Genomic DNA, 21,173 nt, shown 5'->3' with positions numbered 1-21,173 from the left:
CATCTTTGGGTAGCCAAATTGATAATTCCTTCTTGCCTCGCCTTCTTTGAGCAGTGACTAGAGTAGTTGGAACATGCCAGCCATGGCCCTCACTTGAGGACTCATCGATTATCCACATCATTTGTGTTGGAGCTTCAAGAGCAGATTTTGAAAGTGGGTTGTGTAAGGTAGAAACACCACCCTTTTGACATGATAAAGCTCGTGGAGTAGTAGATCCCAAGATGCAATCAGAATCAATTTGCAATTTGTATTGTCTATTCTTCCAATCTAATGAACAATTGGTAGCACTTAACCATGATCGACCGAGAACAGCCTCTACCACTGCCTTGGACTTACTTGCCACATAAAAGGGAACTGACATCTGGTGATTCTGAATGGACATCATAATGACACATTTTCCCTCTATAGGGTTATCTTCACCTGAGAAGCTTCGTAAGTCAATAGGAATGTGCACAAGTGTTGGTTGTCCCAAGGCTATCCATGTGTCAAACGAGAGAACATTATAATCTGCACCAGAGTTAATTAAGGCAGAGACAAAGTAGGTAGTCTCATGAAGATGAAGACACACCTGAATATTGAAAGGATCGACATATTGTTCATCAGTAGCCAGCTGTAAGGCCAACATAGAAGCCTTGCGATGCTCCTTGGCTTTTGCAACTCTAGCTTTAGCCTCTTCTTGAGCCTGACGTTTAAGTAGGTCATGTGCTTCTTTCCGTGTGTGTGCAGCATGTATTTGTTGAAGCATGGCTTCAGTTAATGGTTCATTGTATTTCTTGAGACGACTTCCATTAATGAAGTTAGGCATTTTCTCACCTTCTACTAGTGTTTCTAAACGCACTGCACCACTTGGAATAAGCTCATTAATCACAAACGGTCCTAGGCCACGTTTCTTGAGCTTTCTCTTATGCTTCTTAAGTGTGTACAAGAGCACAAGGTCCCCTTTTTTGAATCGGCCAGTTGTTACATTTCTATCATACCATTGCTTTTGTCTCCTCTTCTCGGCATACATCCCCATTACCGCCAATAAGCGGGTCTCATCAAGCTTTTCCAATTCATCAATGCGTTGTGAAAGCTCATGACCAGTCCAGTCCAATTGTTTAGCAACTCGTAGAGCAGGTACAAGAAATTTAATGGAAAGAATTGCATCTAGCCCAAAAGCAAGCTCAAATGGGGTTGTGTCCACAGATGTTTTATAGGCTGTCCTATATGCCCAAAGAACTGAGTGCAACTTTTGCTCCCAATCAGTCCTATGTCCCTCAACAATCTTTGTGAGTGCTGTGCAGAGAATCTTGTTAGTACTCTCAGCTTGTCCATTGGTCTGGGGATGATAGGGTGCAGAACGCTTGTGAATTACCATAAATTCTTGAAGCAAAAACTCTATGACCTCATTCACAAAGTGCACACCTTGATCACTAACGATTTTAATAGGTAAGCCATAGCGTGTAAACACGTACTCATACAAGAACTTGGCTGTGGTTCTGGCATCATTTTTAACAGTAGCCTTTGCCTCTACCCATTTGGTCAAATAGTCAGTTGTGACTATAATATATTCGACATGCGTGTGACGAGCTGGAGGTTTAATGGGGACCGACAAAATCAATACCCCATTTTGCAAAAGCACGTGTGCTTGACATAGGCCGCAATGGCATATTGTCCTTTGTGATGGGAGGTTTGGTCCTTTGACAATCGTCACAACGTTTTACATATTCTTCGGCATCCATTTGTAAGGTTGGCCAGACCACCTAATCAACTTAGCTGTGGTATTGCCCAAAAAGTGTCCACCCCCAACACCTGCATGTGCATGAGTGAAGATTTTCAAGTAGTCAGCTTCACATACACACATGCATAAGTTGCCATCCTTGTCCCTCTTGTAGAGTTGGCCCTCTATCAGCATATAGTTTGCCGCTTCAACTTCAATAGCATGCTTTCGATATTTAGGAATTTTTTGATCAGTATGACCATGCTGAAGATAGTCCACAATATACTTACTCCAACTTGGTGTAGTTGAAATTTGGAATAATGTGACATTATGAATTGGCTGTTGAATTTGACATGAAGCACAGTTTACGAACAAATTTTTCAGCATCCGCATGCATGGTAGGCCACCATTGCCCATCCTGAGATATACGTCGCACACAAGTAGTAGTAGCTGATGCATGGATTCCACTGATACCCGCATGTGCCCATTCCAAGATCTCCTCATATTGGTCAGGGTTAGGTATAGGCCGCAACACTCCATCATTACCCTGACGATATAATCTCCCTGAGATTAACTTGAATGGTCACCATAGGTCCACATTAGGACCCGCTAGTTGTATCTGCCCACTTGTCAAAATTTCTAAGATGGATTCAGACCATTTAGGAGCTGTCTCTACAAGGAAAAGTGTTGAATCTAACATATCATCATCCACACCCACAGGAGCTTCGCCAGAGGTGATTCGAGACAAATGATCTTCCCTAAGATGAGTTGTTCCTTTTCGGACTGCCACTTCAAAATCAAACTCAAGAAGGATGACAAACCACCTCACAATCCTTCCAGTTGTTGCAGAAGGCTTATTCACCAAATATAGCAATGCTTGATGGTCCACAAAAAATATGAATTTGTTTGCCAAAAGTTAATGGCGAAACTTTTTCACTGCATATATCATGGACAAACCTTCTCTTTCTGTTGTGGTATAATTCTTCTCAGCATTGTTCAACTGTCGACTAGCATATGAGATTGGAAAATCCTTATTATGTTCTCCCGATTGAGCCAAAATACATCCAATTGCAAAGTTTGAAGCATCAATATGGACATGAAAGATTTGGTTCCAATTTGGTGCTCGTAAGATGGGTGCAGTCACTCACTAATGCTTGCTTTAACTTTTCAAAGGATTCCTCACACTCATCAGTCCAATTAAACTTTACAAGAAGAGCATATAATGGTCTGGCTAGGACAGCATACATGTAGATGAATCGACGATAATAGCCACAATGTCCCATGAATATTTGTACCCCTTTAGGGTTGATAGGCCAAGGTAATGAGACAATGACATCAATTTTATCCATATCTGTTGAAATCCCATTGCGAGAAACAATATGGCCCAAAATTTTTCCTTGTCTTACCATGAATTTGCACTTATCAGGATTCAAGCATATACGATAAACTTGACACTTTTGAAACACAAGTCTGAGGTGTTCTATATGATCATCACGCTCTTGTGAGTGAACACATAAATCATCCATGAAGATCTCAAGAAATTGCCTAAGGTACTCCTTGAATACATGACGCATTAACCGCTGAAAGGTTGCTGGTGCATTTGTTAGACCAAATGGCATAACACGATTGGCAAAGATGCCATCTTTAGTAGAAGCAAAGGCCGTCTTGTGTTGATCCTTTGGATCAATTGACACTTGATTGTAACCGGAGAATCTATCCAAGAAACTATATGTCTTTTTCCCTGCAACTCGTTCCAGAACATGATCCGTGATTGGAAGTGGGTAATGATCACGTACAGTAGCTGTATTTACCTTCTTGAGGTTTACACATACTCAAAGTTTTCCATTTTTCTTGGGCACCACTACAATAGGGGAGACCCATTCAGTGTGTTCAATCTCATAGATAAATTCTGCCTCTAAGAGCTTGTCTATTTCTTCTTTTATCTTTTGTGCAAAATTCTCATTGTAAGTATAAGGACGTTGCTTGGAAGGCTTTGCATCCTCTCGCAATGGAATTGTATGCTGACATATGCTTGGATCAACTCCTTTGAGGTCTTTCTAACTCCAAGCAAAAACATCGCGATACTCCTTTATTGTTTGAATTAATAACTTCTCCTCATCTAAGGACAAGTCTGTGGCAATCCACACATAGCGAGGCTCTTCTCTTGGCTTAGCGATATCAAATTTTTTTGCATCTTCTGGACCATCATATGAAACCCCTGGCATGCTTGGCTTTTGTTGCATGGGCTGTTGAAGAACAATCTTCCGATCTTGAAGAGTGTACTACTGTGTGAAGTTGGGGGGAACATTGAGACCTTGTTCTTGTCCACTTGAGTCATCACTCATTGAAGACCATGCGGTTTTGAGCTCTCCTTTGCAATCTTGCATCAGATTTTTTTGTTCAACCGTTATCTTTGCACTTCCGACATTCTCTTTTGAATTGGTTTTAGACTTGAGTTTTGGTTTTTGTTTCTTCATTTTTTTGTGATTTTTGCTAATAGTTTTTAGCTTTTCTCCTGGTTGGAATCCATCTGATCATTTTACTTGGTCTTTGATACTATCTTATGCTTGGACATAGTATAGATATCCATTCTTTCCTGAGAAGTGAGGTGGTGGTCGAGAGTGTTCATTCTTAAACTCCTCCTTTTCTTTTTGTAGTCTCTCACGTCATTCCCTCTCATCTTGTTTACGGATTCTCTTATGGCTCTTACAGCATTTACGTTTAGGTCGGCTTCGAGGGATCTCTACTTGAACCTCCCTTCCTCTCAAGAGGAGGCGTGCCTTTCCTAACTCTTCCTCAAGGATTATCACATCATTATCAAAATCAGAGTCCCATCCATCTTCCTTATCAGCATCATTAGCAGATTCGAGTGTTAAATCCTTCACTGAGACTTCCTCTACATGCAGTGCTGTTTTTGTGGATGCATCCCCATAGTACAGAACATCTAGAAGGTCATGTGGTTGTACCATTCGTATAGGAATAATGTCATATCCATCTGAGTCACAAAATTGAATTGGCATAGGTAAAGCACATGTCGATAATGTTGCAAGGACATGACTCCATTCTAGTGGATCAATTAAGTGCTCAGGGAAGGGTTGTGGAATGTATGCCTCATCTGATACACTTCGATTACCCTAAAGTCTCTCAGTGTTGAAATCCCTACATGTGTAAGATTCCTCCCCCAACCCCCTTTTTTTTGATGTCTAGTATCTTCCCCTGTAATCAATCACTCTTCAGAAATATAAAGACCTTGTTTCTAACTGTTTTAACCTAGAGAGAGAAAATATTCTAGAGAGAGAATATTCAGATTTTGAATATTTTTGGATAGAAAAATATCTCATATAATTAAGATGAATTCCCCTGAAACAAAAATTCAAAAAGAATTTTCCAATGTGCAATTGGAATTAATTAGAAATAGGTATAAAGAACCTTAGTCTAAGGGTCTAGATTTTCATAAATCTTTGGATTATGGTCCAATTAAGGTTCCTATGGGCCAATAGCATCAATCCATGTGTAGGGAGGAGATAAATCCAAATTGTAAAAAGAAGATACCCAAAAATGAGTAAATGCTCACATAAGATGAAGAGTTGAAAATGTACAAGGTTTATTAGTAAAAAACTATGAGCAATATTAAAAATATGAGATATTTTGGGAATAATGATTTTATTATAACACATATGTAAGGAAGGGGAGTCCCTTAAATGCTCACATAAGATGAAGAGTTGAAAATGTACAAGGTTTATTAGTAAAAAACTATGAGCAATATTAAAATGATTCCATTATGACACATATGTAAGGAAGGGGAGTTCTTTAAAGGAGGTGCATATTTCACATAAGATGAAGAGTTAAAAATGTACAAGGTTTATTAATAAAAAACTATGAGCAATATTAAAATGATTCCATTATGACACTATGTAAGGAAGGGGAGTTCTTTAAAGGAGGTGCATATTTCACATGCTTGAATGAGTTTTAAACTCATAAAAATTGAGATATTTCATCTCTCCTCTCTCCTCATTCAAGTCTAGTTCCAAAAAGTTAGCTTAACTGACCTAAAAATGGTCAAAAAGTGACCAAACTGACTTGGAAAATTCTAGAATCAGTTTGTTTGGTTAGGAGCTCAAATTTTCCTATAAATAGAAGCCTCCCCTTGTTGAAAAAAATATAGTGTCTTATGCATTGTTACTCTACTCTACCTAAGCCAAGAACTGTGAATTCTTTAATAATTCACTGGTTTTTGATACTTCTCTCTTTCTTCAATCCCCATTGGTGGCTCCATCAACATACTAAACCAATTGATTGGTTGGGGGCCTCTACCGTGAATAAAGAATCAAGCAAATTATAAGGTAAGTATATTGAATTTTGATCTTTTTTATAATTTCTCAATGATTCTCTCTTCTCAACCCCTCTCAAGCTTGAGAAGCTTAATTGGTATGGTTTTTTAAATGCTATTGAAGTTAATTGGTGAATAGTAGTGAAGAGTTACATAATTTAATAAATGCTATTGAAGTTAATTTCCATTTATGTTTAAATTCTAATGGTTTTTATGTAATTTCTCTCTCTCACTTAAGAAATGATCATACTCATGACCCTTTTCAATCCAAATGAAGCTTTTCATAAGGCTTTTCCTTAATCCAAGATTAAGCTATGCTTGAGGCCAAATTAATGGCTTTTTTCTATACTTTTAGCTTATGCACATTGATGATTCAATCCATTATGGATTGATGATCCAATTAGAGACCATTCTAATTATTTCCTTAATGATAAACCTTATCCCTTAGAAAAAATTGAGACTTATCAGTCATAGTAGCGGAGCTATGGCAAAATTTTTATAGAAATTACGCATAAAATAATTTCATTCAAAGCATAAAAAGAGGACTTCCTACCATATTCTAGGAACTATCATCCTAGATTAATTAAAAGAATATTATTATGCATAGAGATATGGATGTTTGCATGTAGATGTAGAGGTATGGATGTGAGTGTGAATGTGGAGGTGGATGTATGCATGGAGATGTGGATGTATGCATGTAGAAATAGATGTGTAGATGAGATGTGAATGGAGATGTGGATGGATGTATGTAGATATAGATGTATAGATGTAGATGTGGATGTATACATGTAGATGTAGATGTATAGATGTAGATGTGGATGTGGAGGTGGATGGATGCATGTAGATGTAGATGTATAGATGTAGATTGGAATGGAGATATAGATGTATGCATGTAGATGTAGATGTATAGATGTAGATGTGAATGGAGATGTGGATGTATACATGATGTAGATGTAGATGTATAGATGTAGATGTGAATGGAGATGTGGATGTATGCATGTAGATGTAGGTGTATAGATGTAGATGTGGATGTATGCATGTAGATGTAGATGTATAGATGTGGAGGTGGATGTATGCAAGTAGATGTAGGTGTATAGATGTAGATGTGGATGTAGAGGTGGTGGATGTATGCATGTAGATATAGATGTATAGATGTGGATGTGAATGTGGAGGTGGATGTATGCATATAGATGTAGATGTATGGAGGTGAATGTGAATGTGGATGTGGATGTATGCATAGAGATGTAGATGTATGCATGTAGATGTGAATGTATGCATATAGATGTGGATGTATGGATGTGAATATACGATATGTGATGTGAGGGAATCTGAAGTGATGAGATGGAAATGATGTGATGGGATGAGTATACATATAAATGGAATATGGAATAAGTAATGTAGATTGATGAGGGATAATGTGGAGAAATGAAAGTTAAAATAGAAATTGTATTGTAAATTGTTTGTAAATGCTGTTTGTAAATGATTGTTTTATGTATAGAATGCTGGGGGGAGCATTTTGACCGTCTTGTGATTAAAGTCGTGATGGTAAAGTTGCAACCTGCTGACGGGGAGTCAATGAAGGACGTCTCGCGTAGCAAGGTCGGCCGAGGTCTTGACCAGCCTCGGTGCGATTAAAATGGTGAGCTTCCGGTACGGTGGAGGAGGGGCCAAGGAAGCGGCCTATGCGTGAAGCGCTAGGTCACCTGCGAAGGATCCTAGAGGGTGCTGACCATACGGTGCTCGGGCTCTGGGTCGCCTAGGATACCCACGCGTGCGTCGAGGAAGATATTGGAACAGAGTTGAAGTTGTTTTTTGAAATCGGGCATGGATCTGGTTGATTGACCTTGCTGGTCTTCAATGGATGAGTCCATGGCCCTTTATATGGATCTGTTGGTTGATCTTGCTGATCTTCAACGAGAGTCCATCTTGATAAGTGATTATATTGCCGAGTATTAAGGGCTAGGAACTATCGAAACGGCCCCTGAGCATTCTAGTTGCCAATGATGCCATAGATACTCTGATGAAGGAATGATGGAAAAATTAAGAATCAACTGGATAAATTGGAAGATGGTGATCAGTGATACTATGGTTTTATTAAACGATTGTTTTAAACTGGTTGAATCTGTGAAAAGGCAATTTCATATTGGGTGTGTGAGTGGTGTGACTAGTTTTATTTTGCATGAACATCCGGCTAGGGGGCCTTGGAACTCTTTTCCTTGGTACCCGGGACAAAACCTAACCAAATTCTTAATAGGATCCCATCACTACAGTGGTTGGGCGGTTGGCTAACCCATGGGATTGGATGGGGTTAGGCTGGACTGATGGATCCGTAAATCGAGACTCAAACTTTTGTTTTTACGATAGATAAAATAAATCCCGGACAGTAACTGTTCTATGGATAGGAATCAACGGCTGTGCCTCTTGAATGGGGAAAAAAGCGTTGATCCCAATGATCCAAGTGCAAGTTCTTCCTTAATCTGACCATGTATCTTATAGATGCGATTGGATCAGCTCGATCAGAAATGTTCTTGACTACGTTAGAGTAAAAAATTATCCTGGTGGAATCGCCCGTGCTTTCCGGTAAAGGAAGTTTTTCCGGGTTCGGTTTTGGAACAACCGACGGATTAGTCTCTTATCCGGATATCCGTGTGGGTGAGGCCCCGAATGTGGGACCCCTGTCCCGCGCGAGAAGTGCTACTTCCGCTGCTAGTATCCCGAATCTGTTGCTCGGTGGGAACAGGGATCTTACAGTTGGTATCAGAGCATTTGGTTAAGAAAGATCAATTGAGAAGACAATTATATCAAAAATTTATCAAGAAACACAAAAAGGTTATAATTGTGTGAGATAATTCATACAATTTGATATTCAAACTGAAACTCGTAATTTGGTAATTGGGTCTTCAGATGGAAGTACCACAATTATATAGAATCCCTGACTTGCTTGAGGCCTAGACATGATAGTATTTACCTTATAATTCCAAGGGCCGTGACTACCCGTATATACCGAGAGTATACTGCAGCTCTTTACTGACAGTATATACGAGTAAATCTAAGACTTGAAATTATAAGCGTTAATGCTATCTAGATGATGATTTCGAATGTGATTGATATGATTTTAATTCTGTTTGAGAATTGATGAATTGATTTGGATTCTGATTGAAAATGCTGATTGGAAAATGTTGATTTTTAAAAATTAGTTGAAATATAATGAAACCACAATGAGGGGGAATGGGACGAGTCCCTGTGATGATATTCATAACTAGAATGATGATAATGAATTCAGCAAATCACTATGAGATTAGTGGGTTGTGCTGTCAGATTGCTACTGTTAATACTTGACCGGTAGATCAAGTTAAGGGATGTCAAATTGAGGACTAGCTTAACTGAAATTCCCGTGAAGGAATGTTCAGAAGGAAATTTTTCAGTCTAATGGACCATTATCATGTTAAAGATATGAATGATAAGATCTGAATGAATTGTTATTTAATTATGAGTTTTATATAAGGGATATTTATCCCAGTATTCTGTTGGGTTGACCAGAATATCTTTACCCCGTTTTTGGCTTGCCTCTCAGAGGTCCTTTTGTTAGATCACCTCATACCACTGAGATAGGTGCGGCAATAACCAACATAATCATTCCCATAGATGAGTTACCCTATACTTGTGCAGCTTGTGAGGACTGCTTTTGTGACCATATGATGGACGGGCTTATGGAAGTGTAAAGAGTTCTTCTATCTTTACTGTATAAGTTCCGTGAATGAATAAAGTTTAAATTTTGTTCTTATTTTGAATCTTGCTCTCTTTAAGACTTTTCTTGGTGGTTAATCTTGATTAAAATTTTTCTCTAAGTCTCATATTCGTGCATCTTGCGAAATTATCCCAAGTTGCGAGATGAGGACATCTCGCGTTTTTTACGTGGGGTAGAATGTAAGATTCCTCCCCCAACCCCCTTTTTTTTGATGTCTAGTATCTTCCCCTGTAATCAATCACTCTTCAGAAATATAAAGACCTTGTTTCTAACTGTTTTAACCTAGAGAGAGAAAATATTCTAGAGAGAGAATATTCAGATTTTGAATATTTTTGGATAGAAAAATATCTCATATAATTAAGATGAATTCTCCTGAAACAAAAATTCAAAAAGAATTTTCCAATGTGCAATTGGAATTAATTAGAAATAGGTATAAAGAACCTTAGTCTAAGGGTCTAGATTTTCATAAATCTTTGGATTATGGTCCAATTAAGGTTCCTATGGGCCAATAGCATCAATCCATGTGTAGGGAGGAGATAAATCCAAATTGTAAAAAGAAGATACCCAAAAATGAGTAAATGCTCACATAAGATGAAGAGTTGAAAATGTACAAGGTTTATTAGTAAAAAACTATGAGCAATATTAAAAATATGAGATATTTTGGGAATAATGATTTTATTATAACACATATGTAAGGAAGGGGAGTCCCTTAAATGCTCACATAAGATGAAGAGTTGAAAATGTACAAGGTTTATTAGTAAAAAACTATGAGCAATATTAAAATGATTCCATTATGACACATATGTAAGGAAGGGGAGTTCTTTAAAGGAGGTGCATATTTCACATAAGATGAAGAGTTGAAAATGTACAAGGTTTATTAATAAAAAACTATGAGCAATATTAAAATGATTCCATTATGACACATATGTAAGGAAGGGGAGTTCTTTAAAGGAGGTGCATATTTCACATGCTTGAATGAGTTTTAAACTCATAAAAATTGAGATATTTCATCTCTCCTCTCTCCTCATTCAAGTCTAGTTCCAAAAAGTTAGCTTAACTGACCTAAAAATGGTCAAAAAGTGACCAAACTGACTTGGAAAATTCTAGAATCAGTTTGTTTGGTTAGGAGCTCAAATTTTCCTATAAATAGAAGCCTCCCCTTGTTGAAAAAAATATAGTGTCTTATGCATTGTTACTCTACTCTACCTAAGCCAAGAACTGTGAATTCTTTAATAATTCACTGGTTTTTGATACTTCTCTCTTTCTTCAATCCCCATTGGTGGCTCCATCAACATACTAAACCAATTGATTGGTTGGGGGCCTCTACCGTGAATAAAGAATCAAGCAAATTATAAGGTAAGTATATTGAATTTTGATCTTTTTTATAATTTCTCAATGATTCTCTCTTCTCAACCCCTCTCAAGCTTGAGAAGCTTAATTGGTATGGTTTTTTAAATGCTATTGAAGTTAATTGGTGAATAGTAGTGAAGAGTTACATAATTTAATAAATGCTATTGAAGTTAATTTCCATTTATGTTTAAATTCTAATGGTTTTTATGTAATTTCTCTCTCTCACTTAAGAAATGATCATACTCATGACCCTTTTCAATCCAAATGAAGCTTTTCATAAGGCTTTTCCTTAATCCAAGATTAAGCTATGCTTGAGGCCAAATTAATGGCTTTTTTCTATACTTTTAGCTTATGCACATTGATGATTCAATCCATTATGGATTGATGATCCAATTAGAGACCATTCTAATTATTTCCTTAATGATAAACCTTATCCCTTAGAAAAAATTGAGACTTATCAGTCATAGTAGCGGAGCTATGGCAAAATTTTTATAGAAATTACGCATAAAATAATTTCATTCAAAGCATAAAAAGAGGACTTCCTACCATATTCTAGGAACTATCATCCTAGATTAATTAAAAGAATATTATTATGCATAGAGATATGGATGTTTGCATGTAGATGTAGAGGTATGGATGTGAGTGTGAATGTGGAGGTGGATGTATGCATGGAGATGTGGATGTATGCATGTAGAAATAGATGTGTAGATGAGATGTGAATAGAGATGTGGATGGATGTATGTAGATATAGATGTATAGATGTAGATGTGAATGGAGATGTGGATGTATACATGTAGATGTAGATGTATAGATGTAGATGTGGATGTGGAGGTGGATGGATGCATGTAGATGTAGATGTATAGATGTAGATTGGAATGGAGATATAGATGTATGCATGTAGATGTAGATGTATAGATGTAGATGTGAATGGAGATGTGGATGTATACATGATGTAGATGTAGATGTATAGATGTAGATGTGAATGGAGATGTGGATGTATGCATGTAGATGTAGGTGTATAGATGTAGATGTGGATGTATGCATGTAGATGTAGATGTATAGATGTGGAGGTGGATGTATGCAAGTAGATGTAGGTGTATAGATGTAGATGTGGATGTAGAGGTGGTGGATGTATGCATGTAGATATAGATGTATAGATGTGGATGTGAATGTGGAGGTGGATGTATGCATATAGATGTAGATGTATGGAGGTGAATGTGAATGTGGATGTGGATGTATGCATAGAGATGTAGATGTATGCATGTAGATGTGAATGTATGCATATAGATGTGGATGTATGGATGTGAATATACGATATGTGATGTGAGGGAATCTGAAGTGATGAGATGGAAATGATGTGATGGGATGAGTATACATATAAATGGAATATGGAATAAGTAATGTAGATTGATGAGGAATAATGTGGAGAAATGAAAGTTAAAATAGAAATTGTATTGTAAATTATTTGTAAATGCTGTTTGTAAATGATTGTTTTATGTATAGAATGCTGGGGGGAGCATTTTGACCGTCTTGTGATTAAAGTCGTGATGGTAAAGTTGCAACCTGCTGACGGGGAGTCAATGAAGGACGTCTCGCGTAGCAAGGTCGGCCGAGGTCTTGACCAGCCTCGGTGCGATTAAAATGGTGAGCTTCCGGTACGGTGGATGAGGGGCCAAGGAAGCGGCCTATGCGTGAAGCGCTAGGTCATCTGCGAAGGATCCTAGAGGGTACTGACCATACGGTGCTCGGGCTCTGGGTCGCCTAGGATACCCACGCGTGCGTCGAGGAAGATATTGGAACAGAGTTGGAGTTGTTTTTTGAAATCGGGCATGGATCTGGTTGATTGACCTTGCTGGTCTTCAATGGATGAGTCCATGGCCCTTTATATGGATCTATTGGTTGATCTTGCTGATCTTCAACGAGAGTCCATCTTGATAAGTGATTATATTGCCGAGTACTAAGGGCTAGGAACTATCGAAACGGCCCCTGAGCATTCTAGTTGCCAATGATGCCATAGATACTCTGATGAAGGAATGATGGAAAAATTAAGAATCAACTGGATAAATTGGAAGATGGTGATCAGTGATACTATGGTTTTATTAAACGATTGTTTTAAGCTGGTTGAATCTGTGAAAAGGCAATTTCATATTGGGTGTGTGAGTGGTGTGACTAGTTTTATTTTGCATGAACATCCGGCTAGGGGGCCTTGGAACTCTTTTCCTTGGTACCCGAGACAAAACCTAACCAAATTCTTAATAGGATCCCATCACTACAGTGGTTGGGCAGTTGGCTAACCCATGGGATTGGATGGGGTTAGGCTGGACTGATGGATCCGTAAATCGAGACTCAAACTTTTGTTTTTACGATAGATAAAATAAATCCCGGACAATAACTGTTCTATGGATAGGAATCAACGGCTGTGCCTCTTGAATGGGGAAAAAAGCGTTGATCCCAATGATCCAAGTGCAAGTTCTTCCTTAATCTGACCATGTATCTTATAGATGCGATTGGATCAGCTCGATCAGAAATGTTCTTGACTACGTTAGAGTAAAAAATTATCCTGGTGGAATCGCCCGTGCTTTCCGGTAAAGGAAGTTTTTCCGGGTTCGGTTTTGGAACAACCGACGGATTAGTCTCTTATCCGGGTATCCGTGTGGGTGAGGCCCCGAATGTGGGACCCCTGTCCCGCACGAGAAGTGCTACTTCCGCTGCTAGTATCCCAAATCTGTTGCTCGGTGGGAACAGGGATCTTACAACATGAGGCTGCACACATCCACAGATCTCTCGCCCATCTGACAATGTAACTCTTGAGCCCTCAGATGAAGCAGAATCAAACTCATCTATGGAGACCTTGTTACATCATGATATGAGTGATTCTTTAGGTTGACCCTTGTGATGACAGAATCATGTCGGAGAGGTACAAATAATTGTATCCCCAATCTTGAATCATTTGAAATTGTCGCATGAATGGTCTACCCAATATCACTTCATAGTTTGGATGTTTTCCAAAATCCACTACTGCAAAGGTGTGCTCATATTCAATCCCACATGTGGTGACCAATATGTTCTCAAGCAGCCCAAGGGGATGTTCTAAGCTTCCATCTGCTAGCTGCAAGTGCATCCTGGTACTCCTAATAGCTGGTTTGCCCCACTTTTCCCAAATGGACCTTGTCACAATGCCCACTCCTGCACCACTATCAAGTATTGTAGTTGAAGCTACTTTTCGCACTTCTAATGGGAGGGTAGCACTTCTAATGGGAGGGTAGCATTTCCCTGATCGTCCTCACAAAATTTTCCTACTTTGTTGATAGGAACTGGCATAACATGCTTTGTCTCAGGGTGTATAGTACAATGATGGTGACCCTTTTGTAGCAATACCTGCTCTGACAAACATGTGGCAATATCATTCCACAACTCAGGTCGAAGCTTTATCAAATCAAGCAAAGGCAAGGTACAAGCCACTGGTGCTGACAAAATAGCTTGCACGATACCCATATCCATCTCCTTTGTCAACCTTCTATGCATGGAGGGTATCCTCAAGGTTTGAGAACAGTTCTCATATTCTCCCAAATATGATGGTAAGGATTTCATTGTATGCTTACTTCTAGGAGAAACAATTGTTTGAACTTCCTCCTGGATGCTTGGGCGTCTAAAGTTGTTTTCTGTGCTCCTGGTAAAATCCACCTCAGAGAATGGAGGTGAAATAATAGAGGACATATTCTCATTAACTTTCTCATGAACTGCTGCCCACATCTCATTTGCCATGTCCTCATTAGCATCAATAACTTCATCATTGCATGGGAAGGCAAGGCTAGGTGGTGGCAGAATACCTTCTTTCAATGGGGTGGCAATTGGTGCACACTTCTCGCTATGAGATTGTGAGATGAGCTCACTTTTCATTTCCCAAATTGATGACACTTTTGGTATGGTTTCTAATGTTGGCTTAAGAGAGGTTGGGCCCCGAGGGATAGGTGGAGGTGGTCCCTCAAGTATTGATTGAGCTTCCCTAAATGAGTTACTGATGTACAGCTAGATTGATCTTCTCCTCACTCACGAGGGTTTGGGTATTCTTGAAGCTTCTTGGGTAGCTCAGATAAAGCTGCAATGCGACTTCTATGAGCATCAATGATGGCATCTAGAGTCTCGTTCACCTTATCCACAAAAACAGAACCCCCAGAACTATCCTCGGTCGTACTAGCCTCATCCTGTTTAGCACTAGGCCCAGGTTGAGGTTGATACTCCTCATGCACTTCTTGGGATGTAAAAGTTTGATCCCTCATGTTTTGTTTATAGACTTCTTGAGAACTAGTGGATGCACTCTTAGTTCGCTTGTTGCGGTTCTTTTTCCTCCTTGTGGTCCTTTTTCTATTGGAATGTAGGGTCTTGTCCACTAGATTTGCCTTTGCATCCCTAGTTCGAGGTGTCTCATCAGTTTGCATTTCGACATTTCGTGTCTGTGATCTAGTCATGACTCTAAGTGGCATGACATCCTCATTCTCTGATGAAGGTGGCGATGGAACTGCCCCTACAAAGTTGAGTGAGACCTTTGGTTGAGAGGTGCCTTCCTCATGTGGTTTCAGTAAAACAATCCTTTGGGAAGTGTTCTACACAACACCCTAGATAATATCTTTCAATTGGTGGAAACTGTGGTACTGTTGTATTGGATCGAGCTGCTTGCCTTGAGCAATGTGGACAATCACGAGCCCAATGGGGTTCTCCGCACTCATAACAAGGGCCCAGTAGTTTGGCTTCTACTTTCCTTTGCTGCCCATTGACCTGAGGGGCCTGGAGTCCTAGGTTGGTAGCCGCCTAGCAACATCAAAGAATTTTGTTCCCCTGGTTGAGCCTCCAATGCTTGGCTTGGATATGCGGGACTTTCAAAGAGATTTTCCTTCGATGAATATGATGCATATTCCTCCTCCACATAGCCTGGGTTTACCAAGTCTCTACACATATTTGAATTGTTCTAGTCAACAACCCTCACAGGAGTAGTCCCAGGAGCAGGAGGTTGAGCTCCAAGAACAGGTCGTGCTTGCTCTTGTGCCATCGGTGGCTTACGTTCAAAATTAGTATACTGTTGATGCATTTGTGGAGTCACTCCACCCCTTTGCTGCTCACGCTCCTGTCTCATTCTTGCAATGCGAGTACATTCCTGTGTGGTGTGGGTAAAGTTCCAAGCACAGGCCTGGCACCACTTCTTTGTGGGTTGGTTTGTGACTAGAGGAGAAAAGGTATTACATTCTTCGGTTTTATGGTTACCGCCACATGCTCCACAAAGATGAGGACCTGTAGGTAGTACACTCCTCATTCGCTGTGCTGCTACTGTTGTTGTGGCTGCATGGGTGGGCGCGATAGGTTTGTCCCAATCTCCTTAGAACACCATATTAGTGAATTTGGGAATTTCCCAATTCCTATTTTTGAATACTTAAAAAAGGGGACATGGATAACATGTTTTTAAGTTTCTCAAAACCCTATCATATGACCTATCGTTGGAAAGCGCTTGAAAAATGGAATCTAAAGAGCTATAAAGCGCTCATTTTGGATTAGTGGTGTTCAAGTTATGGTTAATCCAAACTTTTGACCACGTGTCCTAAACTTGTGGGAAATTCCCATATTCCCCAATATGGTGTTTTAGTACTAGGTTAGCTATCTGGTCTGGATTTACTAGCGCACTAGACCCTGAACTTTGGTCATCACCCCACTGATCCCTAGGCTGCACCTCAGGGCCAGAACCATCTTGGAATTTGAAGTTATCTGTGAAATCCATAGCATCATGGCAACACTCATTGAAATTTGTATGCTTCTTTGCATAGAGATGTGTATGCAGTGTTGAATTTTTGAGTCCTTTTAAGAAGAGAGAAATTAATCGACTCTGGTTAATCGACTCTGGGTGGGCTTCTCATCTTCTGGGCAGCAACGATTAATGTACTGCTTCATCCTATTTACACAATCTCTAACACTCTCAGTCTCGCCTTGCTTGAAAGAGTAGATGTTTGTTACCGTGTCATGTTGCATCCCCATCAAGGAAAAAGCAGCAATGAATCTCTCTTCCAGAACTCGTAAAGAAGATTTGTCTGAAGGCTCTAGTGCCTGAAACCAAGCAAGGGCCTTTCCCTCAAGAGTGAGCCCAAATCCTTCAATTTACGTATGCTTGTCAGTCACTTGCTCAGCTCGAACTGCTTGCCTAAATGCTGCTACATGGTCATATGGATCTCCCGACCCTTCGTACTTCTTTACCACTTTCTGAAGAGTTGATGGCCTTACTTGTCTTGAATACTCATCATAGGGCCTACGGCCTCTCACTCTCAGTGGGAATTGTTCCTCTCTTTGGTAAGGCGGTCCACATGCATCCCAAATTGGTGTGGGTCCCCTATTACCTGCCTCACCAACCCCCTCCAAAGATCTTGTTACCCGCATTTCAGGAGGTGCATTTATGGGAGGCCGAGTTGGCTCCCCTACCCTCCGATTGTCATAGTGAGAGAAACGTTGTTGTGGTGTGATCTGTGGTCGCACTTTTGGTGTAGGATAATATCTTGGTGCTAGAGTTGGGCTACTTGCAGTGGTCCACTTTGATGTTGAGGGTCCCTCTCTAATGAACTCTCATAGGGGAGGAGCAGCAGTTTCTCCAAGAAAGGATGTCTCTCTTGGTTTAGCTGTATTTGTTTGAGAACACTTCCATGAATAATGGTTGTCCTTTCCACGTGAGCTCCCGAATCTCCTTCCAATCTAAGGTTTGGTATTCATTGGCCCATTTATCAACGATTCGGTTCTTGTATTCTGCAAGCTTCTCGACTACCACCACAACAAGTGCTAGAGGAAGATCTAGCTCTGGCAATCTAGTTGTGGGGTGGTTGCAAGATCAGGGTGCCCAGTTTTGTCCACTCAGGCACCCTGTAAACAGTAAAAAAACAGGCATTTGTTTACCTTTAGTGGCTTATCTCTCCTAGTAAATGAAGGAATTTTGTTTCAAGCTCTTTTGTTGAAACATCATATTCAAAGTTGGAAATATAGTTGCATAATTTGATTAAGCATTAGATAGTCAAAAGTCCTCATTTTCTTAGGTACAAAGTCAATGTCCTGTCCCAAATTTGAGCTGATTCCATAAAATGCTAATATCTTTTACATATAAACTCATATGAGATTCCCACTTTGTACCTTAGATCTTCACATAATATGGAGCTTAACTTGATTTTTTGAGAAAATTTTAAGATATTTGTCTATTTTCTTTAAATATTTCAAGGTCTTTAAAGTGTTATAATATACGCCACTTTTTGTACCCACAATAGGTACCACTTAAAGTCCTCAATCTTGTAGATCAAAAGAGTGGGTAGATACTGAGACATTAGTAGAGTGTGGTGGTTAGTGAGAATTGCAAATCCAATGGTTGGATTTTTAATGATCTCTTTTTCAAAATTCTTCTAGACTATCAGAAGGCCTGTAAATATTAATAATCTAATTAGTAAAATTACATTTTTGATGTGAATCATCTAAAACCTATAGGGACTAGTGTACTTATAATGGTGCATCTATGGAAAAATAAATTGGATCACTCTAAGTATGGAAAGATCATTTGTTTATCATTTCATCATATTTTTAATTAATTTTGATTAATTAGACTAATTTATATTAATTTAAGTTATACTTGGTTAATTTAAGGGCAAGCATATTTTCTATTATTTGCTTGATCTCATTTTAAGTACCTTACCCCCTAAAATTTGCTCTCCAAGCATTGTCCCAGTCCAGCAGAAACTGGATAAAACTGGACACCCTGATCTTGCAACAACCCTGTGGCATAATATCCTTCTAAAGAGTCCTTATAGACCTCTTGAAGTGGGTCATCCTGTAAGACCTTTGTCACTGGAATTTGTCGTACAAACCCCATTGGTTCTCAGCCCCCCCTGATCCATTTTGCTCTTGCCTTTCCTATCCCTTTCCAAATTTAGATCTACAAAAAGTAAATCATCTATGGATGGCTTTGAGGACTGGGCATTGGATGGTCCAAGCATGTCCAGCTCAATGAGCCAATCATCTCTAGACTCCCTTGCTCTGGAAAGCTTTGATAAGTCTAAGAACTCGCTTTTAGAGAGCTCCCCTAATTTCTCTACATTCTCTGGATGATAGGTGACTTCGTAGCGAACACCATCTCCACCCATGTACATGTTACCCTGGTCATTGACTAGAGGTGCTCTATCAAGTTCTGAGAAAAAGTCTGCGATCTTAACAAGATACCGTTGTTGTGGATCCCTAAAGATCTCAGCTCCTTGAGCATTCGTGTAGACATATTGAAGCCTCACATTGAGTGGTAACCCCATGGTGTCGGCTTCAAATGGATTAAAAGATCTTGTGGGTGTCCTATTTGGGGCTAAGGGATGACTATTTGACGGCCCTAGATTGTCCATGGACAATGAGCTAGTTGTTCTAGAAAGGGTATTAGATTGGGATTCGAAAAAGGTTTCAGCAATATCTACCAAATTTCCTACCGATTGGGTCTCACTTTCCTGCGTAGGTACTCGCGTAGGTACTCTAGAAGGTGCCCTAGGCCCTATGGCAGTGTCTATATGACGTCCCGACCGCAAGTGCATAAGGTCAAATTTTAAGGTTTTATATATATATATATATATATATATATATATATATTTATGTATATATATATATATATTTTTAAACCCTACCTAACCACTAAATGCAACTTAACATGAATATGTGTGTAACTATCTATTATTATTATTATTTTATTTTTTTAATATTTTTTACTAATTACATAAAAATACTAATTATGCACAAAATTATAAAAATTTAAAAAAATGCAAGTTACACTAATTATGCAAAATTTTTTATAGAAAATTAAAAAAATACAGATTATGCAAAAAATATGGACTCAAAATAAAACACATAATTTACAGAATTTTTTTTCTTTTCTTTTCTTTTCTTTTCTTTTCTTTTTTTTAAAATTATTTTTATTGTTTTATTGTTTTTTTCTTTATTTATTTTTATTTTTATTTTTTTAAAAAAATACAAAGAACATGGAAATTAACAAAAAATAAAAAAATAAAAATAAAAAAATTAAAAAATACTAACCTTCAGCCTTATCGCCTCCGGGATTTCTGCAGTTGCCTGGTCTTTCACTTCCACGTCGTCTGCTCTGCAGCACCCCTCGCCGCCGCGGAGTCAGCTCACCCACCGCCTTTAATGGCCAGCTCACCACCGCTTGACGCCTGACGCCTTCTCTTTTATTTGGCGCCTCTTCGCCTTCTCTGCCGGCCTCCGTCAACCTTTGCCTCGCTTACAGTCAGTTGGCTCCTCCGCCTGACTTCTCTTCCCCAGCCAAGCAGCAGTCACCTTCTCTGCTCTGCCGTCGTAGGCGCGGCCTTCGCCTCCTTCTTCTTTCAGCCGGCCACTCCTTAGCTTTCTCTGCTCGCCGCCTCCACCTAACCACCTGACCTCGCTGGCCACTGCAGCCTTCGCAGCTGCAGCCGCCCTCTTTGCGGCCACTTCACCTCCTTGCGGCCAGCCTTCAGTGCAGTCACCTTAGCTCTCCGGTTGGCTCTGCCCCGCTCACTCCTCTCTGCTGCTGTGCAGGCTCAGACTCCGCCGCACCTTCTTTCCTCATGAGTCACCTTCCCTGCGTGGCTTCGCCGGCCACCTTAGCTTCGCCGGCCACCTCAGATACAGCCACCGCCTGCGCTTCTTCGCCTTCTGCTTCTCTTGCAGCAGCTGTCGCCTTCTCTTCCTGTTTTTCAACCCTTGGAGCTCTTTTTGTTACCAACATTGGTGACGCCTAGCTACTGTGTAGCAAGCCGTGTGCCTCTGGATTCGGTGCTTGGATGTGTGTGCAAGCCTAAGGGCGTGGGTTGTTGACTGTGGGAGCCGGCTAGGAAGCCTAGGATTGTGGTGTATGTGTGTGTTGATGCTGGGGTGTGCAGGTGAAAGAGCGCAGGTATATGAGAAATCGGCTGAGCCTGTGTGGGTATGTAAGGGTTGTTTCAGCTATGTATAGCTGGGTGCTCGTGGGCTGAAAAGGCTTGTCTGTACACGACCCTTTGAAT

General features: G+C 39.7%; 1 protein-coding gene across 1 annotated transcript in view; it reads left to right on the top strand.

The window, feature by feature from the left end:
- LOC147628040 (uncharacterized) overlaps positions 1–20,346 on the top strand; it is a 33,828-nt gene extending 13,482 nt beyond the window's left edge. The window contains exon 3 of the mRNA XM_086814296.1: positions 20,276–20,346. Within this exon, the coding sequence (XP_086670422.1) occupies positions 20,276–20,346 (71 nt within the window). The remainder of the gene's footprint in view (positions 1–20,275) is intronic.
- The last annotated feature ends 827 nt before the right edge of the window (positions 20,347–21,173 follow it).

The sequence above is a fragment of the Cibotium barometz genome, chromosome 20 (assembly GCF_041138505.1).
Source record: "Cibotium barometz isolate CiBa-2024 chromosome 20, ASM4113850v1, whole genome shotgun sequence".
Lineage (NCBI taxonomy): Eukaryota > Viridiplantae > Streptophyta > Polypodiopsida > Cyatheales > Cibotiaceae > Cibotium > Cibotium barometz.
The sequence above is the reverse complement of the archived record's forward strand: the minus strand, read 5'-3'. Positions and strand labels throughout refer to the sequence as shown.